At 39.4% G+C, this 16198-nt stretch overlaps 1 protein-coding gene across 2 annotated transcripts in view; it reads left to right on the top strand.

The window, feature by feature from the left end:
* The window catches only part of ME1 (malic enzyme 1), a 207518-nt gene that overhangs the window by 79793 nt on the left and 111527 nt on the right, over positions 1-16198 (top strand). For both annotated transcript variants that reach the window (XM_068985213.1, XM_068985214.1), the window contains exons 4-5: positions 11130-11205; positions 14157-14318. In XM_068985213.1, coding sequence (XP_068841314.1) covers positions 11130-11205; positions 14157-14318 — 238 coding nt within the window. The remainder of the gene's footprint in view (positions 1-11129; positions 11206-14156; positions 14319-16198) is intronic.

The raw sequence follows: 16198 nt of genomic DNA, 5'->3' as shown, positions 1-16198 counted from the left end.
TAGCTGTGATAGGATATTATATATAAAACAAACACCTCAAAATTCTTAGTTTTGGAGGTGGATGACCAGAGGAAGTTGGAAATCTACCTTTATCTTCTAACCTCAGTTAAAAACTTTTTTACTTTAATCATAAATTGGTGTTCAGTCAGAAGGCCCCTGACTTTCCACTGGGTCCTTCCTAACCTATAGACTCCGTCTCATCCTAATTTTATTTCTAAGTTAAACCAGAATGAAGCCCAAGGTAATTAAACCACCTTATTTGCCTGATGTGATCTTACAATAATCTGTGACTCTTCCTCGGACGTAGTAGCTCTGTAGCTGTCAGTTGGTTCTCTCATTATTTCTTAAGTCTTCTGCCATCATTAAAACCTTTTGCCCCCAGGTTAACGCTAAGAATTCAAACGGCAGATCTGTTAGGAGCAAGTACTCCAAGTCCTAGAACTGGGCATTGGCTCTGGCACTGTACTTTTCCAGGGACTTTCCCCATAATCTGTGGTTCCTTTTGTCTGTTCCTTGGCCTTGTCATTTTCAGAAGACCCTCAAAATTATATACGTCGACCACATAGCACCTGTGTGTTCTCTGGGCCAGATATTTTGCTGTGATGTTTTCCCCAACATTGGGTTGGCTAGTGTCAAATCATGTCTAAACTAACTTGCCCTTTTCTCCTTACTTACATGCTATAGCTCCTTGTTTTCTTCTTCTTCTTTTTTTTTTTTTATGAGCAATGCAGAATTCCTGACTTTAAGAGTTTATAATCTAATAGGACAAACATATAGGAAAGTGAAAAATTATATGACAATATGTAAGTATTATGTTACAGAAAAGCAGCAAGGGCCTGTGGGATTAGAGACATTCCAGCTCAGCCTGAATGTTGGTCAGGAAATATTTCCAAGAGGAGGTAACACTTGCATGGTCTGTGATAAGCAATTAGGAGCTGGCCTAGTGGGGAAGAGGAGCTGGGGGCATTGGAGGGAGGCCTAAATGAATCCTTTAAAGATGATCCAGAGTTGGAAATGAGATCGTCCTCAAGCTGAAGTAGTTGAGCAAATGCCAAGAGGAAAGGATGGGACCAAAAATGGGAGATAAAGCTAACAGATCAGATATTTTGCAGAAGCTGAAGCAAATTGAACCTTGAAAATGAGTCCAAGGATGGGAACAAAGCAGGGTACCACGACCTTCACCGGGCATGAGAGTGAGAAAGAAAACTGTTTCTAGCCTGAAGAGTGCCAGCATTTAAGGGCTAAATAAGCAGAAATAGGAGATGGTGAAGGAGACCAGGAAGTGGTCTGAGAGTGACAGCGTGAGAGCAAACTGGGCTTGAAGACAGAGATACCGGGGCCTTATTCACTGATGAATAGTGAATAATGGGGAGGAGGTTTCTAGGTGGAGAGCTTACAGCTCAAAGTGTCTATTTTGTCTTCTGAGTGAAAAATGATGTCTGAGTCTGATGAGAGTGTAGAATGGTGGGGTTAGGGGATGGGGGAAAATGAAGTAGCTCTTGTGGTCAGTCTCAGAGAAATCAGTAGGAGGTCCTCGTGGGTGTCATGCTGAATTGTGAGGACCTGGCCGATGATGGGGAGGCTGTGAGGTTTTAGTGGATCTAACACACTTGGTTGAGCTCCTGTCTCAAACAGCACTCTGCGGCAGGGCTTGCGGGAAAGAGGAGGCAGACGGGTTGATTTAGATTCGGTGGTTTTCTGCAAGGGTGTGACAGACAGAGCAAAAAGGCTAGGGAGTTAAGAATGGTTGGCAGAACAGATAAAATCTAGCTGAGTAAAGAAGGACTTTCAATCAGCGTAGACTGCTAATTTAGAGGAAAAAAATAAAAGTAGGGACCAAAAGACAAAAGATATTAATGAAGTCAAAGGGTAGTTATACCAGAAGAGGCGATATTTGGAAAAGTACGACATGGATTATTAGATCCTCATATCACAGGCTCTACTGACATTTCAGATAGATTCAAAGAACCAGACCAGGCTTCCCTGGTGGCTCAGTAGTAAAGAGTCTGCCTGCCAGTTCAGGAGACCCAGGCTCGATCCCTGGTCCGGGAGGATTCCACATGCTGTGGAGCAGCTTGTCCAGCGTCACAAATACTGAACCTGTGCTCTAGAGCCCAAGAACCACAACCGCGAACTCATGTGCTGCGACGACTGAAGCCCGTGTGCCCGAGAGCCCAGATTCTGCAACGAGAGAAGCTGTCATAGTGAAAAGCCCGCACACTGCAAGTAGAGATTAGCCTCCGTTTGCCGCAGCTGGCGAAATGCCCACACAGCAACAAAGACCCAGTACAGCCAAAAATAAACAAACAAATAGTAAAATGTAAAAAACTAATCAACTGAAAAGAAAAGAACTGGACCAAACCAAAAAGAAAAAAGTTAAAATACAGGAACATGATCAATGAGAGAAGACTCTGTATACTTAAATGTATGAAATCTGATAGAAAAATCAACTTGTTTTACTATAAATACATGAAAAACAATGACAAAAGTGAAAGATAAGAAATTAAGAAACTAATTTCTGCAATTATGATAAGCAAAGGGATAAAAGAGCTTCCCTGGTGGCTCACATGGTAAAGAATCTGCCTGCAACTTGGGAGACCTGGTTTCAATCCCTGGGTTGGGAAGATCCCCTTGAGGAAGGCATGGCAGCTCACTCCAGGATTCTTGCCTGGAGAATCCCATGGACAGGGGAGCCTGGTGGGCTACAGTCCATGGAGTCACAAAGAGCCGGACATGACTGAAGCGAAATCCTTCATCTGTAAAGATGGGATCTAGGTTGGTATTTCCCCAGCAGCTGTGGATAATTGTAGCTTCTTTTTGCACATCCATCACCAGTTTTTTCTGCTCCTCAACAATTAGAGCAGCAGTCAGGCTGTATCCTCTCTCTGCTTCATGCTCCTCCTGTCTCTAATTAAAAGGCCTGGGGGGCCCAGCAAAGGGTTTTGGAGCCTGGGCGGGGTGGAGGGCAGCCTGGCTCAGGTGTGAGCCACGCAGGTGGAAGGGAGGATCTGGTAAGAGAATGGTCCAGCAGCGGGTGTCAGAGCCCCAGGGGGGCCATCTGTGGGGGAGGGCTGCCCACTTCAGAGACTGGCGCCTTGGTGAAGGAAATGGGCCATGTACTCAGGGAGGGGACAGGGTTGATTTCATACAAGAAGGCTGATCAAGTAATGAAATGTATGAAGCATTATGGGAGTGCGGTTTCTTACTCTAGGAGAAGGTTGTCACAAATGGGAAAACCAAGGGGGAGAACACGAGGATGAATCCTGTGCTGGTGTTGGAATTGGAGGTATTAGTGTGAATTTGTGGTTTGCAATGTATAGATAGATGAGTGTATAGTTATAGAAATGTGTGTGTGTGTGTGTGTGTATCTGTATGTGTGCATGCTTGCGTGCTAGGCTGCTTTAGTCATGGCCGACTCTTTGTGACCCTGTGGACTGTAGCCTGCCATTCTTGTCCATGGGATTCTCCAGGCAAGAACACTGGAGTGGGTTGTCCTGCCCTCTTCCAGGAGATCTTCCCCAAGCAGGAATCGAACCTGTGTCTCTTACATCTCCTGCATTGGCAGGCAGGTTCTTTACCATTAGTGTCACCTGGGAAGGATGTAAGAAGTAATGTATGTACACACATATATTCTCTAATTCTGTCTGTTGAGTTGGCTTGACAGCAGCGACACCCCAGTAACAAGGAGTACACTCAGCACTCAGATCTAAATGCTGTTCTCTGCCAGAAAAGGAATCAGAACTCCTTAGAAAAATTGCTGATTCCAGGGCTGGGCCAGGATAAGCAAACAACGAGCTTGGAACATCCTGTCCCACAAAATAAGGAAGTGCTCAAAGGATGATGGGGATGTGTCGAAAGGACATAGAAACCAGCTTGAAGAGGCTCCCACTGGCTTATTCTGGGACATTTTAAGCATTAAATAAATAATGTTTGCAACAGATTAGAACCTATTTAATGAAATGATAAACACAAGTCCACAGTGATATGAGTAAATTTACAGTTGAATGGAGGAACAGGGTTTTTTCAGTTTTGAAGAATCTTCCCATAAAATAATTGTTCATTACAAAGACAAAAAAGATCACATTAATCAAATGATCAAAGGGAACATTGTCAATAATGGGACAAAGCAGGAATGGCGCCACCTGAAAGGATGCAAGGAGAAGCAGCTAGAATCACTTCTGGAATATTCTTGAACAAGATGAATAGTCTAAATGGGATCATGAGGAAACACCAGTCAAACCTACATCGTAGAACAGTTTACATTCAAAAGCATTAAGGTTATGGGAAGTCAAGGAAAGACTGAGGAAATGTTTCAGACTGAAGAGGACCAAGGACAACTAAAATACAATGGACTCTTTTGTTATGAAGGAGGTATAGTGAAATGTGAATGATGTCTGAAAATTTCATGATAGCAATGTGTCAATATTAATTTTCTGATTGTAATTATAATTATATAGTAGAATATTTTGGAGAAGGAAATGGCAACCCACTCCAGTATTCTTGCCTAGAGAATCCTGTGGACAGAGGAGCCTGGTGGGCTGCTATCCATGGGGTCGCACAGAGTAAGACGTGACTGAAGCGACTTAGCATGCATGCATGCATGCATTGGAGAAGGAACTGGCAACCTACTCCAGTGTTCTTGCCTGGAGAATCCCAGGGAAGGAGGAGCTTGGTGGGCTGCCGTCTATGGGGTCGCGCAGAGCTGGACACGACTGAAGTGACTTAGCAGCAGCAGCAGCAGAATATTTTTGTTTGTAATGCACTCAATTATTTGGTAATGATGAGTGTTGGCTACTTAGTTTGCAGATACTTCAGGAAAAAACTATTTTGTCATATATTTAGAAGACTTCTTTTAAGCATTTTCTGAAGGAGAGAATAATATTAATCCATACCTTTTAAAAAACTTTTTAATTGAAGTATATTTGGTTTATAGTATTGTGTTAATTTCTGCTTTACAACAAAGTGATTCAGTTATGTACACATTCTTTTTCATATTCTTTTCCATTATGATTTATCAACAGAATACTGACTATAGGTTCCTGTGCTGTATAGGACCTTCTTGTTTATCCATTCTATATATAATAGTTGGCATCCGCTAGTCCCAGACTCCCAATCTTTCCCTCCCCCAACCCGTCCCTCCTGACAGCCGCAAGTCTGTTCTCTATGTCTGTGACTCTGTTTCTGTTTTGTAGATGTGTTCATTTGTGTCATATTTTAGGTTCCACACGTAAGTGATATCATATAGTACTTGTCTTTCTCTCTCCGACTTACTTTTGTTTAGTATGATAATCTCTAGGTCTATCCATTGGATGGTGCAAATGGCATTATTTCATTCTTTTTTTTTTAATTTTTATTTTTACTCTATTTTACTTTACAATGGTACTATTTCATTGTGTGTGTGTGCATTGTGTGTGTGTGCTCAGTTGTGTGACTTTTTGCAACCCCTTGGACTACAGCCCACCAGGCTCCTCTGACGATGGGATTTTCCAGCAAGAATATGGGAGTGGATTGCCATTTCCTCCTCCAGGGGATCTTCCCAATCCAGGGACTGAACCTCTGTCTTTCGTGTTTCCTGCATAGGCAGATGGATTTTTACCACTGCACTACCTCGGAAGTCAGAGTGTGTGTGTGTGTGTGTGTGTGTGTGTGTGTGTGTGTGTGTGTGTGTGTACATGTGTGTGTACGTGTGTGTGTGTACGTGTGTGTGTGTGTGTACGTGTGTACATTTAGGTTGTTTCCATATCTTGGCTATTGTGACTTTTGCTGTTGCTGCTGTATCTTTTCAAATTATAGTTTTGTTTTGATATACGCCTAGGAGTTGAATTGCTGGACCTTGTGATATTTTTATATTTAGCTTTCTGAGGAACCTCTATACTGTTTTCCATAGTAACTGCACCAATTTATATTCCCATCAAGAGTATAGGAGGGTTCCCTTTTCTCCACGCCCTCTCCCACATTTGTTATTTGTAGACTTTATAATGATGGCCATTCTGACCTGTGTGAGTTGGTACCTCATTGTAGTTTTAATTTGCATTTCTCTAATAATTAATGATGATGAGCATCTTTTCAGGTGCCTATATTTTCTTGTTCCAAGCTTTCTTAACATTGTCCTCCCTTGACTTCCTATGGCTTCAGAAACACTGGTTGTCTCTGATTTTTTTCTCAAGGACTCTTCTTAGTCATCCTAATCTTCTAGGAGAAATATAATTTGTAATATTTCCTCCTTGACCTTCTCTTTTTTCTCTTTTATTCCTTTCAACTCCAGACATATGATTCTTAACTCTGCATCTTTATCCTAGGTCTCTCCGGATAGGAGACTTCATTTTACCTGAATTAGCTGGTGAAGAATCTGCTTGCAATGCAGGAGACCCTGGTTCAATTCCTGGGTCAGGAAGATCCCCTGGAGAAGGGATAGGCTACCCACTCCAGTATAATGGGGCTTCCCTGGTGACTCAGATGATAAAGAATCTGCCTGTAGTGTGGGAGACCTGGGTTCAATCCCTGGGTTGGGAAGATCCCCTGGAGAAGGGCATGGCAACCCCCTCCAGTATTCTTGCCTGGAGAATCCCCATGGACAGAGGAGCCTGACTGGCTTCAGTTCATACGGTTGCGAAAAGTCAGGCATGACTAAGCACAGCACAGCACAGCACAGCTTTTGTGGGTACATTTTTTTTCTCATTAGTCCAGACCTGCTGGAGTAACTCAACTTTCAGTTTGCTACTGGGGCTCACTAATGCAAATTCATTTACAAAATAGAAAGCCCAGAGATAAATCCACACACATATGGACACCTTATCTTTGACAAAGGAGGCAAGAATATACAATGGAGTAAAGACAATCTCTTTAACAAGTGATGCTGGGAAAACTGGTCAACCACTTGTAAAAGAATGAAACTAGATCACTTTCTAACACCGCACACAAAAATAAACTCAAAATGGATTAAAGATCTAAATGTAAGACCAGAAACTATAAAACTCCTAGAGGAGAACATAGGCAAAACACTCTCAGACATAAATCACAGCAGGATCCTCTATGATCCACCTCCCAGAATTCTGGAAATAAAAGCAAAAATAAGCAAATGGGATCTAATTAAAATTAAAAGCTTCTGCACAACAAAGGAAAATATAAGCAAGGTGAAAAGACAGCCTTCTGAATGGGAGAAAATAATAGCAAATGAAGCAACTGACAAACAACTAATCTCAAAAATATACAAGCAACTCCTGCAGCTCAATTCCAGATAAATTTCTTCAGTTTCTATAGGAGAGCCTTATTATTGAAAACTGTAGAATGATTGCTTTCTCCTCTGGGTAAGGAGCAGTCACGAATTCATTTCCATAAGAAAATGTTTAAGTCTGGTTACCACAGAAAGTTGCATGTTAGAAAATGAACTCTATTTTGATATGAAATTAATTTCATTAGAGATGTTATGTGAGACAACATGAAGTAAGAATCTTATCTAACAGATCTGTTTTAGAATGGAATATATATAATATCAGAGGTTATAAGAAAAGCTTGAGTTGCATATCTGAGAAAATTATCCACATTTTAAAATTGTCTCAGTTCTAACATGAAATAGACACAATAGTATGAATATTTTAATTGGCATGGTTAATATGCTTTGAATCAAGATTAAGTATTTTAAACAAATTAATGAATTAAGAACCTAAGAACTTGGACCAAGAAAATATGTTTATTGTAATCCCATTCATTTAAAAATATCATTGATAGATAATTTTCTTGTCTGAACTTTTCATTTTATGAATGCATATATTTATGTATGTTGAGATTAATGTTTCATGTCCAGTTTTTATACCAGGAAGCATGAGTCTTTGCTGACACACTTTTGGATATCTTGTTAAATTTCTCATCAAGGAGACATTCCAGGAAGTTTTACAAATTATTCTATCAAAATGCTAGACTTTGGTGGAATGTTACAGATTCTTCATTTTTTGAGCTTTCTCCAAAAGTAAGCACTTTTGCGTAAATGAATCTGCTAAGTGCAAGAGATTACAAGTGTCCAGATGGCTCTTTCACTGAAGTTGCGCTCATATGTTTGTACAATAAACTTGGACATTTAACTGATGCAAATTTTAATATATTCGTTGTCCTTCTCATTTAAAACAAAGATGCTGTTTCCTGAGACCAGTGTTACTTGGAAAACCTTGGCTATCTAACAAGTTCCCAAGAAACATTATTTAATGTACATTGCCAAGAACATTTTAGATAATTCAACAGCATTGCCTTCTTTAAAAAGTCCAAATATATTTCCTATAAATGTGACAGTTATTTATTGAGACTTTGTTGATTGCATATTTGGATATGACAGGGTTCCAAAAGAAATATATAATTTGTAATGAGCATATAATCATTCTGGAGAAGGAAAATAACTTCATATGAAACAGCAAAAAATAAACAGGAAAGGATGTAATTTAGTGCCAACTTAGTAAATTAATATTTTTGTTGAATCAGACAGTCATCAGTCATCTGCCTGTGGTACTTACTATCATAATATAATTTTGGATTACTTAAGTCAGTATAAGTCTGAGTTTGCTTCATGATTTCTGAACTTAAAAACTTTTTTTTTTTGGAAGGTTTATTTTTTTCAGCACTTTGAAGTTAGCACATATTGTTGGACACGTACTATGTGCCAACACACTTACAGACATCGGGCTTATAAATATGAGCAAAACAGAGTCTCTGTACTTAAGGAACTTGCTGCTTTGTGTGTCTGTGTGTCCTGGAGGGTAGGGGGCCATGGGCAGTGGCGGGGAGGAGACAGATGGCCAACATATAAGAAAACAGGTAAGGGAACTTCAGAAACAGAGAAGTACTATGACAGTGGTAAAAATATCCGAGTGGGGGTGCTTGGACTGCTGTCGTCGGAGCAGTCCTGTCTGAGGAACTCAGGTTTGAGTGGAGGCCTGAGTGATGAGAGGGCTTCGGCTCCTAGTTAGATTTACAGTGTGAAGGCCCAGGGAGTGGTCTCGGTGGAAGACATCTGAACATCTTCACTGTGGATGCGACACTGAAAGCCCGGTCAGTCACAGTTGGGATATTGAAGAGGGTGAGAGTTGAGAGCACACGTCTGTCAGCAGTGACTTTGGGAAGAGCTGGTTTTGTGGAGAAGTGAGGAGGAAAAGCCTGATGAACAGTGGAGAGAGACTGGGAGGTAAGGATATGGAGGCATTAAGAATATACGCGTCTTTGTAGGGTTCTGCTCTGAAGGAGACAGAGTGGCAGGATGGTGGCCTTACACAGTTGTTAAGACTGTGCATTTGTTGTGTGTGCTTCTCTGCATTTAAGTTGTATTTAACGATACTACAGCAAAACTTATAAATGAAGTTAATGTTGCCAAAATCTTGACCACCCCCATCCACCGGTGCCGAATGAAAATGCCGAAACAGAGTTTGGAGGAAATAGAAAAATGGCTTTATCTTTTCTTGGCAAAGTGGGATGCACAGCAGGCTAGCTCCTCAAGTACTGGGAATAGGGAGAGGTTGTATCCCGGGGCTTGTAGTCTGTGGGTGGGTGATAAGGCTCAAAGCAATGAAGATCTTGTATTTTGTTTTTCCTTTTGCGAAGTTTTAAAATGGCCACAGCTGAGATCATGCAGCTCAGCAACTCTATCTGGTGTCCCTGAAGTTATCAGCCCATGACCTTCTTTCTGAAATGCTATCAGAATGGTACAACAGAGTGAAAGGGGAGAAGAATGCCAGGTGCAGAGTGTAATCTATATGGAGTCAGAGTAATTATTAATAGCTTTGTGAAGGACAAGTCTAGCTACAAGTGTTTGTTAGTAGTAACAGCTAAAGAATAACTAAGATTGTTTAACTCTTGCAGGCCTGTTTGACTGGTATGTGCCAAAGACTGTTCACTCATTTATGTTTTTGCGGGAATATTAAGACATCTGCACATTTTTTACTTTAATTTTTAAAGTTCCTTGTTAAGTTTTCATAGGAATTGGGAGGCCATAGGAGAGCACTGTTAAAGACTGAGAGTTAAAACTGAGAGTGAAGAACAGTTACAAACAACTGAGACCACAAAGCAAAGAATCAAGTGAAGCTGAGCTCTGGTAGCAGGAGTTTGCAGCAAAGGGTTTATTGCAGGAAGCCAAACAAAGGGGTGGGGGATAGGCTTGGTCTTTGAGTTGGGTGTTTTTAAAGGGGAAGAACAGAGGCTGGGGTCAGTCATCATCTTACATTTAACTACATTCCTTAATCACGGTTTCGAGTATCAGGAGGCTTCTGGTTTGGATTCTCTGGCCAGGTGGTCCGTGGCTTGGGGGTCTGTTAGCTCATCTTGCCTTAGAGAAACAATCCAAGGTTGTGTGTTAATAATGTTTATCTATAATAGCAATGATGTTATCTTTAATACATCAACGATGATATCAACATCAGCAATTTTTAGTGCCTTAACAATGTTAACAACAGTAATTTTAGCATCTGACTTGAATTGATTGAGGATTGAGGGGACAAGAAAGAATAAAGTTTTGAATAGAGGGATTAATCATAAACTCGGTTTATGGGGGACTCAGTATCACGATTTCACAGGTAATTTTCACATTAAAGGACTGCTCAGCATGTGTTTGTCACTTCAGCCCACTCCTATAGGTGGTCCTGTCTTCACATTGTGAATATGTAATAATGGAATATACAGTGAAAATGCCTGTGTACATATGCTTCATGCTGTTTTTCAAAGTGCTTTTACATGTATTATCTTATTTAATGAAGACTGTAAATTAATCTATGGGAGAAATGATAATGCTATTTAAACTATGTATAAAAATTGGGAATGTTAAATTAAAAATACTTAAGAATATGTGTTATAAGGATTAACCTGCCTTTATTGTAGATGTCAATATATTATTTAATATGATAACTAATAATATTGCAAATAATAACCTTACTTATAAGATTCCTGTCCCTTATTTGTTTAAGGAAATAATTTTGGTAAACATTATTGATAAAGATAGAAATATATTTAATGGCTTTGATAAAAATTATCAAATGATATATATTGATATATATATTGATGATATAGTAAATGGATTAAAAAATTGTTTTAAATGTTCCTGAGAGTTTGACAAGTCTGAAGTAAATTAAAATTACTCTTTTTTTCTTTCCTGTCAGAGGTCTCTTTATTAGTATCCATGATCGAGGACATATTTCTTCTGTTCTTAATGCATGGCCAGAAGATGTCATCAAGGTAAGTTAGTTACCACTTTTTTTCCATTGTGGCACATTTGTTCTTTTTCTGTCCCATAACACACTGACCCTTTTCACAATACTAGGTAGTGGTAGCATTCTCTAGCTTTTCAGTTATATCTGATTGGTTTTTGCATAGTGGATTAATTTTATCCTGATACCCTTTAGATTCTAAGTTTCCCCTTTATTTCTGTCACGTTTTTTAGTATTTCTTTATTTATTGTAAATGATGAGAAGTGTTGAAAAAATGTTGAAGTAGTATCTGAATTTCTTTAAGCAAACTCCTGTTTCTTCTGTAATTGATCATCTACTTAGAAGAATCAGTGTGGGCAAAGACACTTCTGTTAATTGATTTCCTTTATCATGGTAACCTCAGGTATCTCATGGGACTTCTCTGGGAGAGAGGAAGCTAATGAAAATAGAATAACGTTGTATCTGACATTTGGTAGCTTTCTGAGTGAGACACTTTACCTAGATTAACTCACGTAATTAGTATCATGGTAATTCCATGAGGAAAGGAAGGCCCAGGTGGATTACACAGTCGTATGTGGTGGTGGTGGGAACTGAATGCCGGTGTCTCAAGTTGCCTCCTCCAAAAGAGCCTAACATATTGACCCTTTGTAATGAGACGTGGAAGATTTGACAGAGATCAGCTTTATGGAATAGGCAGAAATAATTTTCACCCTCTTTTTCAATGTATTTACTTCTAAGGCAGTTCTTTAAGAGCTGTTCTTTAATATAGGTGAATAGAAAACTAAAAGAAAAGGTCACAAAAATTTTTGTATATATTCTGCATTATTGTGTGGTAGAAAAAGCAAACACTCAGGTCTTGGTTCTTTGACATTAACCAGATAAATCACCTGAGGCAAATTATTTCAGTTCTCTGATCTTCAGAGGGATAGAAGAGGGATAGGCTGAATATACTCCAAATCCCCCCTTACTTCTAAAATACTCTGATTCTGTACATTAGTCCTTATGATAATAATAGTATTAATACCTATAGTTTTTTTGAGAATTTGTAATGTATCTGGTACTGTGGTAAGTTCTTGTATATCATGATTTCATCGTATTGAATCATCAGTTCAGTTCAGTCTCTCAGTCGTGTCTGACTCCTTGCAACCCCATGGACTGCAGCACACCAGGCCTCCCTGTCCATCACCAACTCCCAGAGTTCACTCAAACCCATGTCCATTGTGTTGGTGATGCCACCCAACCATCTCATCCTCTGTTGTCCCCGTCTCCTCCCACCTTCAATCTTTCCCAGCATCAGGGTCTTTTCCAATGAGTTCTTCACATCAGGTGGCCAAAGTATTGGAGTTTTAGCTTCAACATCAGTTCTTCCAGTGAACACCAGGACTGATCTCCTTTAGAATGGACTGGTTGGATCTCCTTGCAGTCCAAGGGACTCTCAAGAGTCTTCTCCAACACCACAGTTCAAAAGCATCAATTCTTCGGCGCTCAGTCTCCTTCACAGTCCAACTCTCACATCCATACATGACTCCTGGAAAAACCACAGCCTTGACTAGACGGACCTTTGTTGTCAAAGTAATATCTCTGCTTTTTAATATGCTGTCTAGGTTGGTCATAACTTTCCTTCCAAGGACTAAGCATCTTAATTTTATGGCCTTCTGTCACCAGTCCCTTCCACAACTGGGGGTTGTTTTTGCTTTGGCTCTGTCTCTTCATTCTTTCTGGAGTTATTTCTCCACTCATCTCCAGTAGCATATTGGGCACCTACCGACCTGGAGAGTTCATCTCTCAGTGTCCTACGTTTTTGCCTTTCATACTGTTCATGGGGTTTTCAAGTAAGAATACTGAAGAGGTTTGCCATTCCCTTCTCCACTGTTGAATCATAGATTTATTCAGTTGACTCATGCTTGTGGATGGTTTTCTGTGTGCCAAGTGCTGTGCTAGGTGTTGGTGTATGGTGGTGAGCAAAACACAGTTGGTTCCTAATTTCATGCATCTACTCTGAAAAGCACCTTTTTTAATTCCCATTTTTATATATAAGGAAGAGAAGCTAATTCATCAGTTTATCTAAAGTCAAATAACTGACATTTTATTCTAGGCTCAATGGATATGACAGGTGTAGTAGTTTGTAGAAAATCTAATAAATTTTGTCTCACAAAATTGGTTTTGCTTAAATTCATATAATGGCCATGAATTACCAAATAAAGATGATAGATCCATTAATTTCAATAAAGACAACAAATTACTTAGAATTAAAATCTCCACATGATTAAAATGCATGCTTTTTAGATATAAAAATAAACTAAAATTAGAAATAAACTAAATTAAACTTAGATTAGAAATAAAGTAAAAAAAAATAAAATTGCCTAGTAATACTCTACTGTCAGTTAAGAGCAGCAGTAGACCATGCTTGGTAGAACAGTATCCAGTGTAATAAGAGTTGAAGAGGATGAATCAGCATTGTTGTGAAATTAGGATACGTAAACTAAAGATCAGAGCACTGGGGACTCCTCAGCAATTATGTGCTATGTAATCATGGGCTCTCCTCTAGTGGTACTCAATATGGATGTGATTAGTTTCCAAGCTGTCGTAAGTTCACTTTATTTCCCAGTTTGCACTTTTTATTTATCTGTACTCTGCCCGTGTACTCCTCCTGATTGAAGACTGAGTTCTTTGAGTTGTTTGAATCTTTATGGGTATACCTTGTCTTTTTATTTTTAAACAATCAAATTAATCATATGTATATATTTTAAAACTACATTTAAAATACATGTTTCCAATTTATTCTCCCCACTCTTCTACACTTAATGATTATACAGAATCATTTCCATCATTTATGATCATATAAAATCATGTCCATCATTTATGTTTTCTGACAGCTTAGTATTTCATTGCATAAATATTTAACTTCATAAATAGAGAGTAGGAACTGTGCCCCAGGATTTGCAAACATCTATTAATATATTTTTCTTTTTATTCAAGGCTATTGTGGTGACTGATGGAGAACGTATTCTTGGCTTGGGAGACCTTGGCTGTAATGGGATGGGCATCCCTGTGGGTAAACTGGCTCTGTATACAGCTTGTGGAGGGATGAACCCTCAACAATGTTTGCCTGTCATGCTGGATGTGGGAACGGAAAATGAGGTAAACACTTTAAGTCTGTAACAACTATACACCTTAAGAAGTACTACCATTCCTGCATTTTGAGATTATTTTAGGAACCTCATGAAATTCATTTTTTTTCTCTCTGATTCTCTCTCCTCAAACCCATCCCTCAACTCTTATAAGAAAAATTATTCATTCTCTTTTCCTTTTCTTCTTTTCCTATTATAATATGAATAATCTTTAATCAGCTTCTTTAGTGTTTTATTATCCTTTAGTAACCAGTCACCCCATTATCCTGTAGAGTGTATGATTTACTTTAGGGTATCATAGTTACTTTTAAAAATTTACTATTTTTATACTAGGCAGAAATTTATTAAGAGTAGTCAGTCTGATATCTTGTTCTAAAAGTCTGCAGTAGATTATTTGGAGTTTAGCATTTCTCTTTACTGCATTGATAGAATCTTAAAATTATATATTAAAGTGAAGTCGCTCTCGTGTCCGACTCTTTCCGACCCCATGGATTGTAGCCTACCAGGCTCCTCTGTCAGTGGGATTTTCCAGGCAAGAGTACTGGAGTGGGTTGCCATTTCCTTCTCTAGGGAATCTTCCCAACCCAGGGATTGAACCCAGGTCTCCCGTATTTGTAGGCAGATGCTTTACCATCTGAGCAAGTTAATATCATAATGGATTTAGACTCTAGGGGTAAGAGGGATGAAATTTATAATTCAGTCTATTTCCATTTAAACTGTACTTTGGGGATTTGGAGAAGGAAATGGCAACCCACTCCAGTACTCTGCCTGGAAAATCCCATGGATGGAGGAGCCTAGTGGGCTACAGTCCATGGGGTTGCAAAGAGTCAGACACAACTGAGTGACTTCATGTTCATGTTGGGAATTTAGTGCTGTTTATGCTTTTCAAGGGCATTTCTTAGACTATGATGCTTATTTGTTAAGGGTTTCCTATCTCTGTTTTCGAGGACTGAGTAGTTTCATCTGTATCGCCTCCCAGAACACACAGATGCCTTCTCGCTCTGACTGGCAGTCTGGAATCTAGCCCCTGACAGGCCCTGAGTTCATCCTGTCTTAAAACTTGTAAATACGAGGTTCCTCAAATACATGAGAAAATATTGGGTTGGTCAAAAAGTTTGTTTGAGTTTTTCCATATGAACTTTTTGGCCAACCCAGTATTAAGACTAGGGGAAAAAAATATAAAGACTTTTTTTTTTTACAATTATTGATAATTTATTCTTATTTGCTAATCCCCGCTTGTGCTAGTGAATTTTTTTCCCATGGGACCTTCCTTCAGATAATTCTTTATAATATATAAACTTTGTCCCAATGATTACATGGAAGCGTGTTGACCCCTAAACTCTTAACCTACAAGGTCAGCCTTTCTAAGACTCAAACCCCAACCCATCACTTTGTCTTCAGAAGTCTATAAGTGGAAGCCTCTAGGCTAGAGATGGTTGATGGCCCTGTGTGTTGGACCACTGCCAACAACAGGGGGTGGTCTTGGGGTCTCCTCTACTTTGTATGCTTCTCCTTGGAGCAGTGAGGAAGATAGAGAAAAGAAATAAGCACCCACTTCAGAACTTACCACCAACATCATGAGAGGTTTCTCATTCACACTTACTAGGGAGTCAGTGAAAAATTAGACCTCTTTCTAAATACTAAAGACTTGCACTATTCTCTTAGGATCCATCTGTTTGAAGACACCCTGCCTCTTTTCACAGTTGTAAAATTTCATTCCTCTTACACCTAGAGTCTGAATCCATTATGATATTATGTTAACTTGCTCAGATGGTAAAGCATCTGCCTACAATGAGGGAGACCCGGGTTCAATCCCTGTGTCAGAAAGATCTCCTGGAGAAGGGAATGGCAACCTACTCCAGTATTCTTGCCGCGCACCCCCCCCCAAAA

The sequence above is a fragment of the Capricornis sumatraensis genome, chromosome 13, assembly GCF_032405125.1.
Source record: "Capricornis sumatraensis isolate serow.1 chromosome 13, serow.2, whole genome shotgun sequence".
In the NCBI taxonomy this organism is placed as follows: domain Eukaryota; kingdom Metazoa; phylum Chordata; class Mammalia; order Artiodactyla; family Bovidae; genus Capricornis; species Capricornis sumatraensis.
The sequence above is the reverse complement of the archived record's forward strand: the minus strand, read 5'-3'. Positions and strand labels throughout refer to the sequence as shown.